At 28.3% G+C, this 14,511-nt stretch overlaps 2 protein-coding genes across 2 annotated transcripts; one reads left to right on the forward strand and one right to left on the reverse strand.

The window, feature by feature from the left end:
* The first annotated feature begins 66 nt into the window (after positions 1-66).
* Positions 67-2,402, forward strand: LOC137807733 (flavin-containing monooxygenase FMO GS-OX-like 8). The gene is made up of 7 exons (XM_068608515.2): positions 67-809; positions 911-981; positions 1,125-1,283; positions 1,369-1,451; positions 1,582-1,717; positions 1,819-1,992; positions 2,076-2,402. The coding sequence occupies exons 1-7, from the start codon at positions 254-256 to the stop codon at positions 2,280-2,282; spliced, it is 1,386 nt and encodes a 461-aa protein (XP_068464616.2). The 5' UTR covers positions 67-253; the 3' UTR covers positions 2,283-2,402.
* A 10,565-nt stretch (positions 2,403-12,967) lies between these two features.
* Positions 12,968-13,658, reverse strand: LOC137807737 (uncharacterized). Its single transcript, XM_068608516.2, has 2 exons — positions 13,475-13,658; positions 12,968-13,398 (listed from the first exon to the last, which is right to left on the reverse strand). Exons 1-2 carry the CDS (start codon positions 13,604-13,606, stop codon positions 13,147-13,149), a joined length of 384 nt encoding a protein of 127 aa, XP_068464617.2. The 5' UTR covers positions 13,607-13,658; the 3' UTR covers positions 12,968-13,146.
* Positions 13,659-14,511: the final 853 nt, after the last annotated feature.

Raw genomic sequence — 14,511 nt, forward strand, 5'->3', positions numbered from 1 at the left:
TTTAATTTTTATTTTAAAATATTATAATATTATTATAAAGGGTTGTGGAGTGGTGTTATTTATACTGTTGGTCAAGAAAACTTTTTCCTTTGTAATATTGTAGATCTAAAAGTTTCTCCATATATCACACGTGACTCTCCTTGATTTATTTTACGTGAGAAAATTGAACTATAAATCCCTCGTCCCATGTTTGCATATTCACACAATTGCATGTCTTGCTTGAGCCACTGACACAATCGATCCCATTCAGACCATGGTTTCAGAAAGAAAGGAATCGAAGAATGTGTGTGTGATTGGAGCAGGACCATCGGGGATAGCGGTAGCAAGGGAGCTGAGAAGAGAAGGTCATGAGGTGGTGGTGTTGGAGCAGAACCATGACATTGGAGGACAATGGCTATATGACCCAAATGTAGAACAAGAGGAGGACCCTTTGGGAAGAAACCCTTGGCTAAGGGTGCATAGTAGCATCTACCAATCTTTGAGGCTCATGTCCCCAAGAGAGATCACGGGCTTCACTGATTTCCCTTTTTCAGTCAAGAAAGATAGAGACCCAAGGAGGTTTCCTAGCCATAAAGAGCTCCTTCTCTACCTCAAGGACTTTTGTGAATGGTTTAAGGTGAGAGAGATTATCCAGTTCAATACAAAGGTGCTCTATGTAGGACCATTCAACTATGGTGTCTCTAGTGAGGATTTGAAATGGGTTGTTAGAAGCAAAGAGAAGAAGAGTGATGAGGAAGTTGAACAAGTGTTTGATGCTGTGGTTGTGGCAACTGGCCATTACTCCAGCCCTAGATTGCCCTGCATTCAGGGTAGGTGGATCGAATCTTTTTACTACAATTATGCAATACTTTCTCTTAATCCATACATTTCATGCAAATGAAAACGCCATGAAATTATTGTTGATGCTCAGGAATGGACAAATGGAGAAGAAGACAAATACACAGTCACATTTACAGGTCTCCAGAGCCATTCCGCGGGGAGGTACATGAATAGATTATATTTTCTTAGTAGAGAGTGAGATTTTTTATAGATGCAAGCATATCTGTTCAGCTTTCGTGTTTTAAATTATCATTAAATTATCAACCTAACACTCCTCAAAATCACTGACATTTTTTTTTACATAGATAGTGGTGGTGGTTGGAAGTTCTTTTAGTGGACAAGAAATATCACTGGAACTTGTGAAAGTAGTGAAGGAACTCCACCTCAGTTCCAAATCACTTGACATTTACGAGGGTTTATCTAAAGTCGTATCCAAATACGAGAAGTTTCACCTTCGTCCACAGGTATCACTTCCTAATCTTGAAGTTCTAGTTCCATGAAATAGATCCACTGCTATTTTTGCTAGCCTCATCGTGGTACGTTGTATAGATCGACAACCTTCAAGAGGATGGGAGTGTCGTTTTCACGGACGGTTCCAGAATGATCGCAGACACTGTTTTATACTGCACTGGGTAACATCTCATATCACCTCAAAATCAATGCCAAAAAACTGATTAAACACTTACAGGAAAAATTCAATTATTCTAAGTTTTTGTTTAATTCAAAGGTCAACTTAAAAAAAATATGGTTTGTGGATGCTAGGTACAACTATTCCTTCCCCTTTCTTGACACAAAGGGAATAGTTGTTGTGGATGATAATAGAGTGGGTCCTTTGTATGAACACACTTTCCCTCCATCACTTGCTCCTTCGCTTTCTCTCGTAGGCATTCCCAAAAGGGTAAATTACCTTGAACTAGATCTGTAATTTGGGTATGTATTATGAATATAAATTTGAGAAAGCTCATATTTGTTAGTAATATTGGTTGATAAGTGGTGCAGATCCTAGGGCTCCCTTTCTTTGAGTATCAAGGAAAATGGATAGCTGAACTACTTTCTGGGAAAAAGGTTTTGCCATCATGTGAGGAAATGATGAAATCAATCGAGGAGTTTTATGATTCCAGAGAAGCTGCTGGCATTCATAAACGCCACACCCATGAAATTGGAGATTTTGAGGTTAAGTTTATTTGGTTGGTATCTGCAAAAGCATGCAAATGTTAGTGACATATAATATAACAGTTAAAGTTGTTGTTTTGCAGTATATTGAGAAATATGGAGAACTTGCAGGATTTCGAAAGTTGGAAGAATGGAGAAAAGAGTTGTGCGTATCTTCCATAGTTAACTACTTTGTCAACTTGGAGACCTGCCGTGATTCATGGTATGATGATGAGAAGCTTCGGGAAGCTCTTCAAAGTCCTTACTTCACTCAACTTGTTGGAGTTGATCTTGAGGATGTTTCTTTCTAAATTTCTACTTAATAAATGATCTTCTATCTCTAAAATGGCGTAGTTTGGCCAGATGAAATGCCACCATAAAGTTCATGTAAGATTTAAATGCAAAAATAAAATCCCGCAAAATTTACTATCTTTAGTAAGTATTAATTAATGATAAATTCAGGTTTATATTGGGATTGGTGCTCTGTAGAACCTGATCGGTTTGCAGATTGAATTGGATTTGGCTTATATTAGATTAATAAGGGTTTGGATATTCTAAAGGTTGAAACATCCTAAAAAGTATCTTACTTTATTTTATTTATTTTTTGTTGAGAAAAAAAAATGATAAAGCCTTTCTTACCAAGTTCAAATATATAAATTTAATCTTGAAGTAAATTAAAAAAATTAATTTAATTTTGAAATCAAATTATTGGATCAATTTTGAATGAGACTGATCATTCATAAACAATATTAAATGTTTTTATGTTTTTAAGAGTAAGCTTAAAATAAAATCTATCATAAAATAAAATTATTAAATAAAAATTAAGTTTAAAAATAAAAAAGTATTAATTAAGTTAGAAACTGTTTTATAAATTAAAAAAATTATTGGATATTTAAAATAATTTCTATTACTAACAAAAATTTATAAATTAATTTTTAAATTAGTATTTAACATTATCTAAACTAGTTGTTAAGGTTTTAGCTCTTATTTAGAATAGTAGAATTTGTAAATTGATCTCATTTAAAATAAAATAAATTATTAAGTGATTTGTATCATTTTTATCCATTTCCTATCAACTGTTAAATAAATTATTATGAGTGATTTCTACCTTCCTCTCAACTGATGTAATTATGATCATTAGTTATTTTATCTTAAATTGAAAATTTTAAATAAATGTTATTAGATATTGGTTGAATGTGTGGTGATTCAGAACTATTTAATAATTTAAATTATTGGATAAGACACAATAAGTTCTTCAAAGCACAAACACAGACAACATTTTCAAGCTTTTTCTTTAATTATTCTCTTCTTTTACATTAAAATAAGTGAAAGTTTTTCAAATAAATTTTGCATACTATTTTTTTATGCAAGGTTAATTGTGCATGGCAGTTCGATCTATGGTAATTTTTACTCTAAATTTTAATAATACTTATATTATTAACTAATTGCGGAGAAATCTAACACAATCTTTTAAAAGCTTTTAATAATTACCCTAGTGCCCTACCTACGACTATCCACGTTAAATAGATAAGGACATTCACTAATACTACAACTACTATCACTTTTATTTTTTTAAATTCTCTAGTTGTATACAAGAAAATTATTTATGCCTAAAAACATAACCATGCTTATGAGGCAGAACTTATTCCATATTATTTATTTTGGTTTCAATTATATAAATTTGATAGTTACTAATTTAATAAAAAAAAAATTAAAGATTATTGTTTAAACATATTAATTTCTATGAAAAACACATGAAATTATTTTTTTTAAGAATTAGATGTTATCTACTTTTGCTTATCATTTGAACATATATAATTGTTAACAGAGAAAAAAAAGATTATTAGATACTTCAGGTTCTCCAAAGACAATCTCTACTTACATATTTTGTATTTTTGTTTGCAATATCCTAAATCGAAGTTTACACTTTTTAAAACTAAATTAACTGTTAAGGAAAAGTATTTTGATTAAGTTTTAAAAATAATTAAGCATAAAATATTATTATATTTTGTGGATAAGACGATAGTATATATTTGACAAATAAATCGTGAGTGTCTGGTTCAATAGGTAAATATCAATGTGTAGTCTTATTTTATGACAAATAAACATAAATATGTTAAGAGCATGCATATATAAAAATAAAACTAACTTTGTACTATACACATATCAAATTATCACTAGGATAAAAGAATTAAAGTTGTTTTCTTTAATCGCTTTTTGACACAAGCGCATTTCAACTTTGGTCTAACTATCGGTTAAATATGACATGTATTTTTACCATATGTTGGTGCAAAAGGTTATGTTACCTAAGAAAATAAGTATTGTTAGCTATCAATGAAATTGCGTGAAAAAAAGAAGAATAACTAAAGTTGCATGGAGTGTATTAATGCATCATCCACATTCAAGGTTTGTAGGATGCTAAAAAAACATCTAAGTGAGTTGAGGTTGCTCATTGATCATATTGCAACAATTATGTTCTTCAACCTAATTTAAAATCATTCATAAAAAAGAAGAAGAGAGAGAAACTATGTCACGTAATGCTAAAACTTTATCTAAATCTTTTGTTCCCCACACTTAATAGAGAACACTATTTCATATAGTAAGCAGTCTTGTAATTTGTGGAATACCACTCAGATAACTTTTTTTTAACTTGGTCAAGAATGATTGTTTGACAAATAATACTTGGTTACTAACTTTGAAGAAACTCAACGAAATCTATTATGTCAAATAAATCAGTATAAAACTATTATATGTATGTTTTTTAATTTTTTTTAATGTTATTATAGTCTAAGAGAGAGAGTTATTTTAAAACTAATATTTAAAAATATTTTTAAACAAAGGAATTTGTGAAACGAAAAGCTACATCTAACACACATTACCAAATACACTATTTTTTCAAAAAATTGTTAACAAATCTTCCGTCGTATATAAATCATCGTCTAATTATTTTTTCCTATTTTCTAATGCTAGTTTGTTGGCAAAAAACGACATTAACCAAAACTTCTCGAAACACATCCTAGGTGGTCATTCTTCCACTTATTTCAATAATTGTAAGTACGAGAAAGTGGAAACCACGTTTGAAGAAAGTAGAAGCCATGGTGCACCAGTTTTTGCCAAGGGTATTTTTCCTGGCTGGCCTTTTTAGACTGGTCTACGGGAACAATCCATACGTAGAAACAAACATAAAAGAAATATTTTATTATTTTATTTAAAATATATATTATCATTATCTAAGTGCAATATTTTATTATTAATTAAAAATATTGTTAACCTCTAAATATAATATTTTATTATTAAATGGGGTTGTTAAATAGTTGTATAAAAAAAGTAGGTTGTTAATTAATAAATAATTTTCCATAAAAAGCTAAGATTATAGTGAGTTAGTGAAACCTAATACTCTTAAAAAATGATTCTCCATTGTAGAAATATCTGCGTAGGTGGGTATAAAAATTACAATCAATTGTCTTAAGGTAGCAAATACAAATTGCTCAAAGTGTGAGGTTTTGTTTTTTGTTTTTTTTCTTTTTCTTTTTATGTGAGTGGTGGGTCTGAATTTGCATTTTTAATGCTATTGGTAGTATTTATTTTGCTCTTTTTTTTGTAAAGCCCATTATCGTCACACATATTAATAATTCTCACCTTTTCCTTATTAATTTCTTATATTTTTGTTTTTCATATAGCTTAGGATAAATTATAATATATAAACAAGAGATATCATTTCATAATGATTGAGTTTCTGACCTAACATCAAACGTAAATCATAAACAAAAAGGTAAAATTAAGTGGTAACAGTAAACTTAAAAACCACGTAACCTGTTTTTGTTTAGAAATATATTTAAGAAGTGGACAAATAGGTTGTGAGATGTTGGCTCACAATCTTAAACAAGTAAGCCATGTGATGTTGCTGTTTGCATTAATCATAAAGAAATGTTAAATCTTATTGAATAAAACAGTGATTGAGATATGACCTTATTCAAAAAGGGATCCATATCAACTAATTTAGACTTTTATTCACTTAAAAATTAAAATAAGAAACATTTTTTTTTCATTTGCAAAAGTACAAAGTGGTATTTTGAAAAAGAATGAGTAAATTATGGAAATGAAAAAGAAAAGGCATTGAAATAATTTAATTAGCTAAAAAATATCATGAAACACATTATTGGTGGTATGAAGTTGTAGATAGATTTTATTATTCCCTTAATTTGAACTTTGTTCAAACTTTAGTTTATATATTCTCCTTCTCCAAATAGTTTGGTTGGTGGAGTCTGTATGGTTGTGGGTTTCTGTCCATTGCTTATAAAAGTCAACATTATTACTGAAACAAAGTATTTTTTGTTGGAATTTTAATATTATTTATTTGTTATATTTTTAAAATATGTTTTTTTTTATAAAATATTTTAAAACATTAAAATCGGTGTTTTTTTGAAAAACATCAAAAACTAAAAAAAATCCAATTCGAAAATAATTTGACTAATGTACAACCTTTAATGTTATGACGCCTAAAAATTGTTACCAAAATCTTCCATTTTTTTTTTAAATATAAGTTGAGTACATGTAAACAAATTTATTATTATTCATAAATACTGGATTCGTGGTTGAACTGGCGAATTATTGGTTAAATATTACAATAAGTCATTAAATAATAATTAAATTTAAAACTAAAAAATAATTAATTATTATATTAATTAAATTAAATATTATATTAAAGATTAAAAAATTATTAGTATTTAAAGTGATTACTATTATTAATAATAAAAATTATATTAAATATTAATAATTTTCTTAATTTATAAAATAATCTCTATATAAATAACTACAAGATATATATTGTATTTATCATTTATTTACCATGGCAATTACGGTCTGTACCTTATATTTGGGTCCGATTTTCATATTTAAATTTCTGTCTGATTTTAATGTGAAATAATAAAAACAATTTTAAATAAAAAATGGATAAAAATATATTTCAAATATTTCTTTTTGGAAATATATTTTTGGATGTTTTTAGAACGTATTTTTTTATTTCGAATTTACTTTTTCATAATGAAATCTTAATTTTTTAATTTTATTTTAGATTTTAATTTTTAGAATACAATAATATATTTTGGATTTTTATTTTCGAAATGAAGGATATCTTTGGAAAATATTAAAAAATATGTAAGATGTAGGTTAAAAAGGTTGAGTACAGGAAGAATTTGCTATTTACCATAAAGTGTAGGCACTTGTCCTCCTCGTCCGTTACTAGAACTAAGAGACTATAGTCTAATAGTATCATCTTCTTCTTCATTCGCTAATACTCTATTATTATCCTCATCCAATAATTTATTTGACAACAACAAGACCTGACCTACTATGGATCCGTCAATTTGGAAGCTTATTGAACTTATCGATCCAAAAGATTTATGGATGTCCTAATCCAGAATTTATGCGGATTCAATATTTCAAAATACAAAAAAATAAATACGGATTTCTTGTTCTATAAACCTATTAGACTACATTGTCTAGAATCACTACGTATGAACTGCGAAAATGAAAATCCACAAGAAAAAATAGAACTACAGATCCAAAAACAAAACAAAAAATACTTACCTTCTTCTCTGAACAAGAAACCATCAAGAGAAACCACTACCCAGTCACCAAGACACCATCGACCACCACCAATATAAACGCCTTCTTGTGCCAAGAGATAGAACAACGTCATCACCGTTCAAAGAGGAATGGAGTTTGTGTCTGCAGTCTGTGGGCAAAGGAAAAAGAAAGAGTAGATTGTGGATCTTATGTGTATTTTAGGAATTTTAGAAAAATACTAGGGATATGTTTGTTTTTGCAAAACATTGTGGAGATGCAGGAAGAAAAATGTAGGGGTGTAGGAAGATATTACCCTGATTGAATCTGTCTAAATTGAAAAGAGTGAAAAAAATTTAAACAATATAAAATGGTTATCCATGCACACAATTATTATAATTGATTTTTCTCCCTCGCTTCAATTCTTAATATACTATTGTATTCTGGATTAGATAACCCAAAAAGTTAATCCAGATATGGAACTAAGTTTTATGTTACACAATTCAGAACATAACTACTGAATTTTGAAACATACGAATCAAGTAATCCAAAAATATATCAAATTAAAAAATGAAGCAAAACTATCCAATTTGAAAGTTATTTTTGAGTCATCAAATCACTAATGGATTATCCAATCCGAAAACTATTTTTTAATTATTAAATGACTTATGAATTATTTTGAAACTTATTTTTGAGTTATAAAATGAGTTATAAATTACCCAATTTAAAAGTTATTTTTTAATTATCAAATAAAATACGTATTACCTAATCAAGAAAGAAAATTGAATGCATTTTTTTAATTTGCATAACTGTGTGAGTGAGACGAAAAAACTACAAAGAGCAACTAGAAGTGCGCCAAAATGAATGAAATCATGTGCCGGACTGAAGTGGAACACTACTGAAATGAAGGAGAGGTTGGAGGTGCGCTGGAGGAGAAGAGTGAAAACGGCGTGAGTAATTACTGAAAGGTATAATAGTAAATTCGACTTTAGAATGTGTTTAGTAAAGAAGTGATTGAGGTGCTGGAAGAAACCGTCAGGATGGTGAAAATAGAAAAAGGCAAAACTAAAGTTCCTGAAAAAAGAAGTGCATGTTAGTTTTCTGTTGAGAGAGAGCGTAAACTCTAGTTGAAACCAATCCAAAAAAAACAAGTTTTTTCGCGTCTGAGTTAGATGAAAGAAAGAAGACTGTTTCTTCCTACACCTCCATACCTTCTTCTCTCACCTCCATATATTTTTGAATTTTCAAAAATGCTCCTCAATAATATTCCAGATTACGTAATCTGAAAGTTATTTTTCAAAATTTAAAATTAACTTCTGGATTATGTAATTCAAAAGCCTTTTTTCATATGCATTATTATTTTCCGAATTACATAATCCAAAAGTCTTATTCAGCTTCCAGATTATGTAATCTGGAAGTCTTTTTTTAAATGTGTTTCAGATTACATAATCCGGAAACTAGTTTATGGGGGTGACAAAAAATGATAAAAATGTATTTTCATATTGTGTATGAAGGTGGCAGAAGAAAATATGAAGGTGCAGGAAGAATTTGATTTCTTTTAAATCTTTTCTTCTCATGGCCTTAGCCCATTTTACTGTCACGTGGGCCTCAATTTTATGCGTTCCATCAAATAATAGTTAGGATTTTTATATTTTAAGTATGCCTTTTCAAAATAAAATAGAGCCTTTTTTAAGGGTGCAGAAAGAAGTGTTCACGTTTCGAATTTATCTCTTTTTGTACTGCATTTTTTCTTCTTCTTTAAATGTTTGGTTTATGCTATTGATCTAAGTAGTACAAATAATTGTTGGCAGTTTCTTTCTGCACCTCTACATTATTCTTTCTGCACCCCCACAATTTTGTAAATCCCGAAAACTAACCTTCACCTTTTATTTAAAATCGAAATCTGAAAGTATGCTATGGATTCATCAATCCAAAAGTGAATCATGTTGTTTTCCAGATGAAGGGTGTTTCGAAAGCAAAGTTTGTATAAATTGTTGATTTTCAGATTGCTGAATTCGGAAGCCTAATTTCTATTACGGATTGATGAATCCGGAATGATTTTTTTCAACTATGTGTTTTTGAATCCAGAATGCATATTTTGAATTACGGATTGACGGATCTGGAATGGTTTTTTTAATTATGGATATTTTGTATTTTTTATTTTGGATTAATACTGTCATTCATGTACTACCAGAAGCACCAATCTGAAAAGTTACCGGACACGTCGTCAATCCAAAAATTTTCTAGATTTTGTAATCTGAAATAAAAGAAATAAATATACCGTTTTTATATAGAGACAGTTTTGTCTTTAGGGAGGTGCAGAAAAAAAATATAAGGATTCAAGAGTAAACTGCCATAATTGTTTTTAATAAAGACTATCTATGTGTAACTTTATTTCTATTAATTATACTAGTGTATCCATGATAAAATAATTCAATATAAATTAACGATAAACCAAACTTTAGTTATATTTAACTAAATTAAAACCAAATACCTATGTAAGTAATAAAAAATAGTTAATTGTATTTTTAGTCTTTCAAATTTGTAACTATACATTAACAATGTTAAATAATTTTACATCATTACTTATTTTCAAATTATTGTTGATATGACTTTTAATATAGTTATTATAGAAATCAACAGACTTCATATATATTAGTTTGTAATTTGGATAACGGGGCAACATTATTCTATATTATATTTTTTTCTCAAATTTTAATACAAATCCCATATTTTTTAAAACGATTTGTTAGTGCGGGGATCGGTTGGGACATTTCTGATGAGTCAAGCACCAATAATTCCAACTTCTAAAGAAATGAAATTTTCAGCATTAAAATACTTTATTAAAGTTATCATAATTGTACATAATTAATTTAAGCCCAATTATCCGACATTATAAATATTAGAAATTTTTTCTGACCAATGATGAAATATAGTTACTTGTGTTGATATTAATTTAAATAATAAATTATTTATATATATTTATCTTTGTTTTCTTATTTAATTTACTGATCATCTTGTTTCTTTTTTTTAATAATTTTTTAACTCGTCGGTCAATTTATTTTTTCTCTTTTAAAAAATGAATGGGAGGAAATTGAAGAGAAATAACTCAACTTACTTAGACAGAAAAATGAAATTAATGATTGGAATTAGGTTTAGTTTTAATCAATTGGGGATTGGAGAGTATATAAAAAACCTAAAAAGATGAAGCAACAATACATTACACACTTGAATCTTCTCAAACCTAGAAGATTCTTATACATAAAAACCATGTAATACTTATAACCTAATATTATAACATTCCAATAAAAACTTGATAGTTTTGAAATGCACTTTATAAACTAAATCATTTATCTTCTCAAGAGGGAGATTTAGTTATTTTTTTATCCAATATCGATAAAGCTATTTTGTAACTAATAATTGAAGTTATATATTAATTTTTAATGTACGAGTTTTGTCCAGGTAATAATCAGTTTATTAAATTATTTTTTTTAATAAATCTAATTTTAAAAATAATTAGTAATATAGAATAACATAAAAGAATATAATTATATAAATTTTATTATATAATTAAAATTGTATTCTTCTAGAAAAAAATATTATTATATAATTATAGTTTTCTATATTTTTTTAAAAATAACTACATTTTTATTAAATCTTTTCTATTTATATATATTTTTAAATCTTTGACATTTTGTTTGTGCGTTTATAGTTTGATCACTTTTAAGTTTATAATTCAATTAAGTAACATAATTTTATAATTATTCAAAATTATAATATCAAAATTAGTTTAAAGAAAATAAATTATTAGCATCTCATTAAATGATAATTATTTTTGTTAACTAAATATGTTGAAAATTAAATACTGAATAAAAAATAAAATAAAATATTTTTTTATTAACTAAGAAATATATTTTAGTTAAATTATATATTTAAAAATATAATTATCTGAATTTTTTTTTATCTTTATTATGTTAATTAATATTTTATATTTTTAGTGTTAAACTAATCAGAACTAATAATAAAACAAACAAAAAAAACTATTAAAAGAAGTAAAAAATTTAATACTAACAAAAACATTTAGGAACAGGAAAAATCATATTTTCGAAACTAAAAATATATTTAAGTACATTTTTAAATATTATTAATTTCTAAAATAATTCAAAATTTAACTTAAAAATAAATATGAAAAAATTCGATTGAAAAAAGATAAAAAAAAAATACAAAATTATAAAACGCCATTGTTGAAAAATCCGGCAAATACTCTCATTGAGTAGAAACTCTTGAAAAAATCGTATTTAAGATAATTATCATAGTTTATGCATTAATTAAGAAAGTAAAAACAATTTTTATTTAAGAAAATATAATATTGAATGTTACTTGAAATTATGTCTAAAAGGATGTTATAAACTAAATAAGATGAGCACAAATACTAAATATATCTGTTTTTATCTAACAATAAAAAGTAGTGAAATAAGTAGCTATTACACTTTTATATTACCTCTTGGAAAAAAAGAAGGATCATGTTTCTAAAATGCAAGCAGCATTTCATGATTCCAAATGCACTTGCAACAGCATCATTTGAGTTGCAGAAGCTACTGCAACCGCAACTATGGTTTAAAATAGCTGCATCCAATATCTTTTCCAATATATGCGACTATATCTCTCTTTTCAACAAATTTATTTTTAAAGATCTCTCTAGAAAAAAAAAAGTTCATCTATAAATTAATTAATTTATAACTTAATTTTAGGTTAATCATAAGTTAAACATGTCTTATTGTCTTGTATCTGAAGACACAGAAGAACGAAGATTAGAAGAGAGCGAGAAAAATTAGAAAACAAGAATAAAATATTAAAAACATGAAAAATGCAATAATTTTGACAGTTTAAACTTTTTTTTTTCAAATGAGGAGATTTGGAAAGAAATTCACTCAAAGGAAAATACATACAACTGTTACAATACACGATATACATTATTTTGTAAAATTATTTAAATATATTTTTTATTAATATTTTATAATTATTTTTCTTAATTTAAAAATTATTTTAATTTTTTTAATCTAATGACATCAATCAATACCATTTTTCATTCAAATCTCCTCACTCTTTTTCCTGCAATTTAATTTTCTTTTCACTCTTTTCCTTACACTCTGACTCTTATTCAAATCTCCTCACTCTTTTCCTCACTCTGACTCTGACTCTTTTCCTTGACAGAAGCCTTAGAATGAATCAAAAGAGTTTGGGAGAACAAGCAGAAGCTGTTTTAAAAATGTAAAAGATTCCTCCTCTTATTGTATCAATGATGGGCACTTTCCAAGTGCTGCAATTACCACCAACCATTAGCTTCAATCCACCTCCAACAAACAGAATTTTGAGTTATTGTATACCTATTTGTAAATGATGGTATGCCAATGATATGGAAAACAACCCATGATGAAGAATGGTTTGCCAGGCACGTGCCCCACATGGCCAAATTTCTCATTTCACTACATTTAGTACACCATATCACATGTGGAAGATTGAAGTGGCAATTAATGGAGTGTGTTTGAAAACTTAAAACGAAGAGAAGTTACATAGATATGCAATTATTTTTGGAGGGGACATAGCTAGCTAGTTGCGAGTGGAAGTGGTTGTATGGTCAGTAGTAGTGACTGGGTATTTCTGAGCATTCTTCACTATTTTAGTCAGAGCTGCTTGTCCAAGATCTAGCCCACAAACATCTGCAAGACGCACTAGATAAAGCAAAACATCTGAAAGCTCTTCCTCTAAGTGCTCCTTATCATCACTACTCCAATTCGGTAGCCCCTTTGCAACCTCTCCTTTCCACTGGAATATCTCAGAAAGCTCTCCCACCTCTCCAACCTGCATAATCCAATATTTCATTAACTGTCTTAAAAAAAAATTCAACATCATATATAACACACATCATGGGACTTACAAGAGCTAAAAGAAGGTTCCTCGGACTGTGATATTGATCCCATCCTCTTACTTCAGCAAACTCAGCAAGCCTTTGGCTAAGTTCCTCAAGAGAAACATCTCTTTTTCTAGGAAATCCATTAGAGTACTCCATTTTGTGTAAGCAAGGGTTGTCTTTGTTCTTTTTGGTTCATCCAGAGTCTTGCGAGCATGTCCAATTTATAGACAACTTGAGGGAGTGGGCCACAAGATAGAAAGAAAAAGAGAGAGAGAGAAGGTGAAACAGTTGATGAGATATATTCGTATTTCTTTTGTTCCCTTCCCTTTCTAACTAATATATGCACTAATTGGTATAGTGCAGGGGCACTTGATTGGTTTTTTCTGTAGGACAGTAATCATGGAGATGGCATGGCAGATATGCCTCTATCTTTACATTCATGACTTGAAATCACTTACCTACACCTGAAAAGTTAATTATAGCTCCAATTTCAATACACATTTTTCTCTAATCCTCTAGTTGCCTTGCGTATCATACTTACTCTTCTATGTATCTCTATAGAATCTAGCACTCGAGTTCATTTTCTACAACAAACCGTTTTTGTCCCTCTCCAATTTGGATTTATCTTCTTGCATGAAAACTTCATGGTTCCTAAATTTTCTTATATGATGAATCTGTATTTTTTTTTTCTTGCGCATGGATTCAGTGTGGACAAAGAAACATCATCTCAGCTAGTCATGTGGTTTATGAATCCCTGATATTGCGATTCCTATAGGGAAAATATGCAACATCTAATCTATCCAGAAAGTGTCTCTAAAATTCATCGCAAGGACACGTTCGCGGATACGATAACATTATCTGTGCTTTCTGTCTGTAGAGAGGTGTTTCCTGAACTTACAAAGTTATTTATTACTCATGTAACAAATATAATTATAACAAAAAAAAAACATAAAAAGAATACATTATCAATAATATTTAAAATCAAATAATAAAAATATGTAAAACATGACTTAAACCAATATAAGTCCATCCAAATTTATGTGATTCATTTTAAAATACAT

The sequence above is a fragment of the Phaseolus vulgaris genome, chromosome 3 (genome assembly GCF_051622355.1).
Source record: "Phaseolus vulgaris cultivar YP4 chromosome 3, ASM5162235v1, whole genome shotgun sequence".
NCBI classification, from domain to species: Eukaryota; Viridiplantae; Streptophyta; class Magnoliopsida; order Fabales; family Fabaceae; genus Phaseolus; species Phaseolus vulgaris.

Excerpts from the sequence above, each read along its gene's own strand:
- LOC137807737 (XM_068608516.2), bottom strand. The coding sequence starts at position 13,606 with ATGGAGTACTCTAATGGATTTCCTAGAAAAAGAGATGTTTCTCTTGAG. Across the intron at positions 13,399-13,474 it reads GGAACCTTCTTTTAGCTCTT|GTTGGAGAGGTGGGAGAGCT; the intron begins GTAAGTCCCATG and ends TGGATTATGCAG.
- LOC137807733 (XM_068608515.2), top strand. The coding sequence starts at position 254 with ATGGTTTCAGAAAGAAAGGAATCGAAGAATGTGTGTGTGATTGGAGCA. Across the intron at positions 1,284-1,368 it reads AGTTTCACCTTCGTCCACAG|ATCGACAACCTTCAAGAGGA; the intron begins GTATCACTTCCT and ends TACGTTGTATAG. Across the intron at positions 1,993-2,075 it reads ATGAAATTGGAGATTTTGAG|TATATTGAGAAATATGGAGA; the intron begins GTTAAGTTTATT and ends GTTGTTTTGCAG.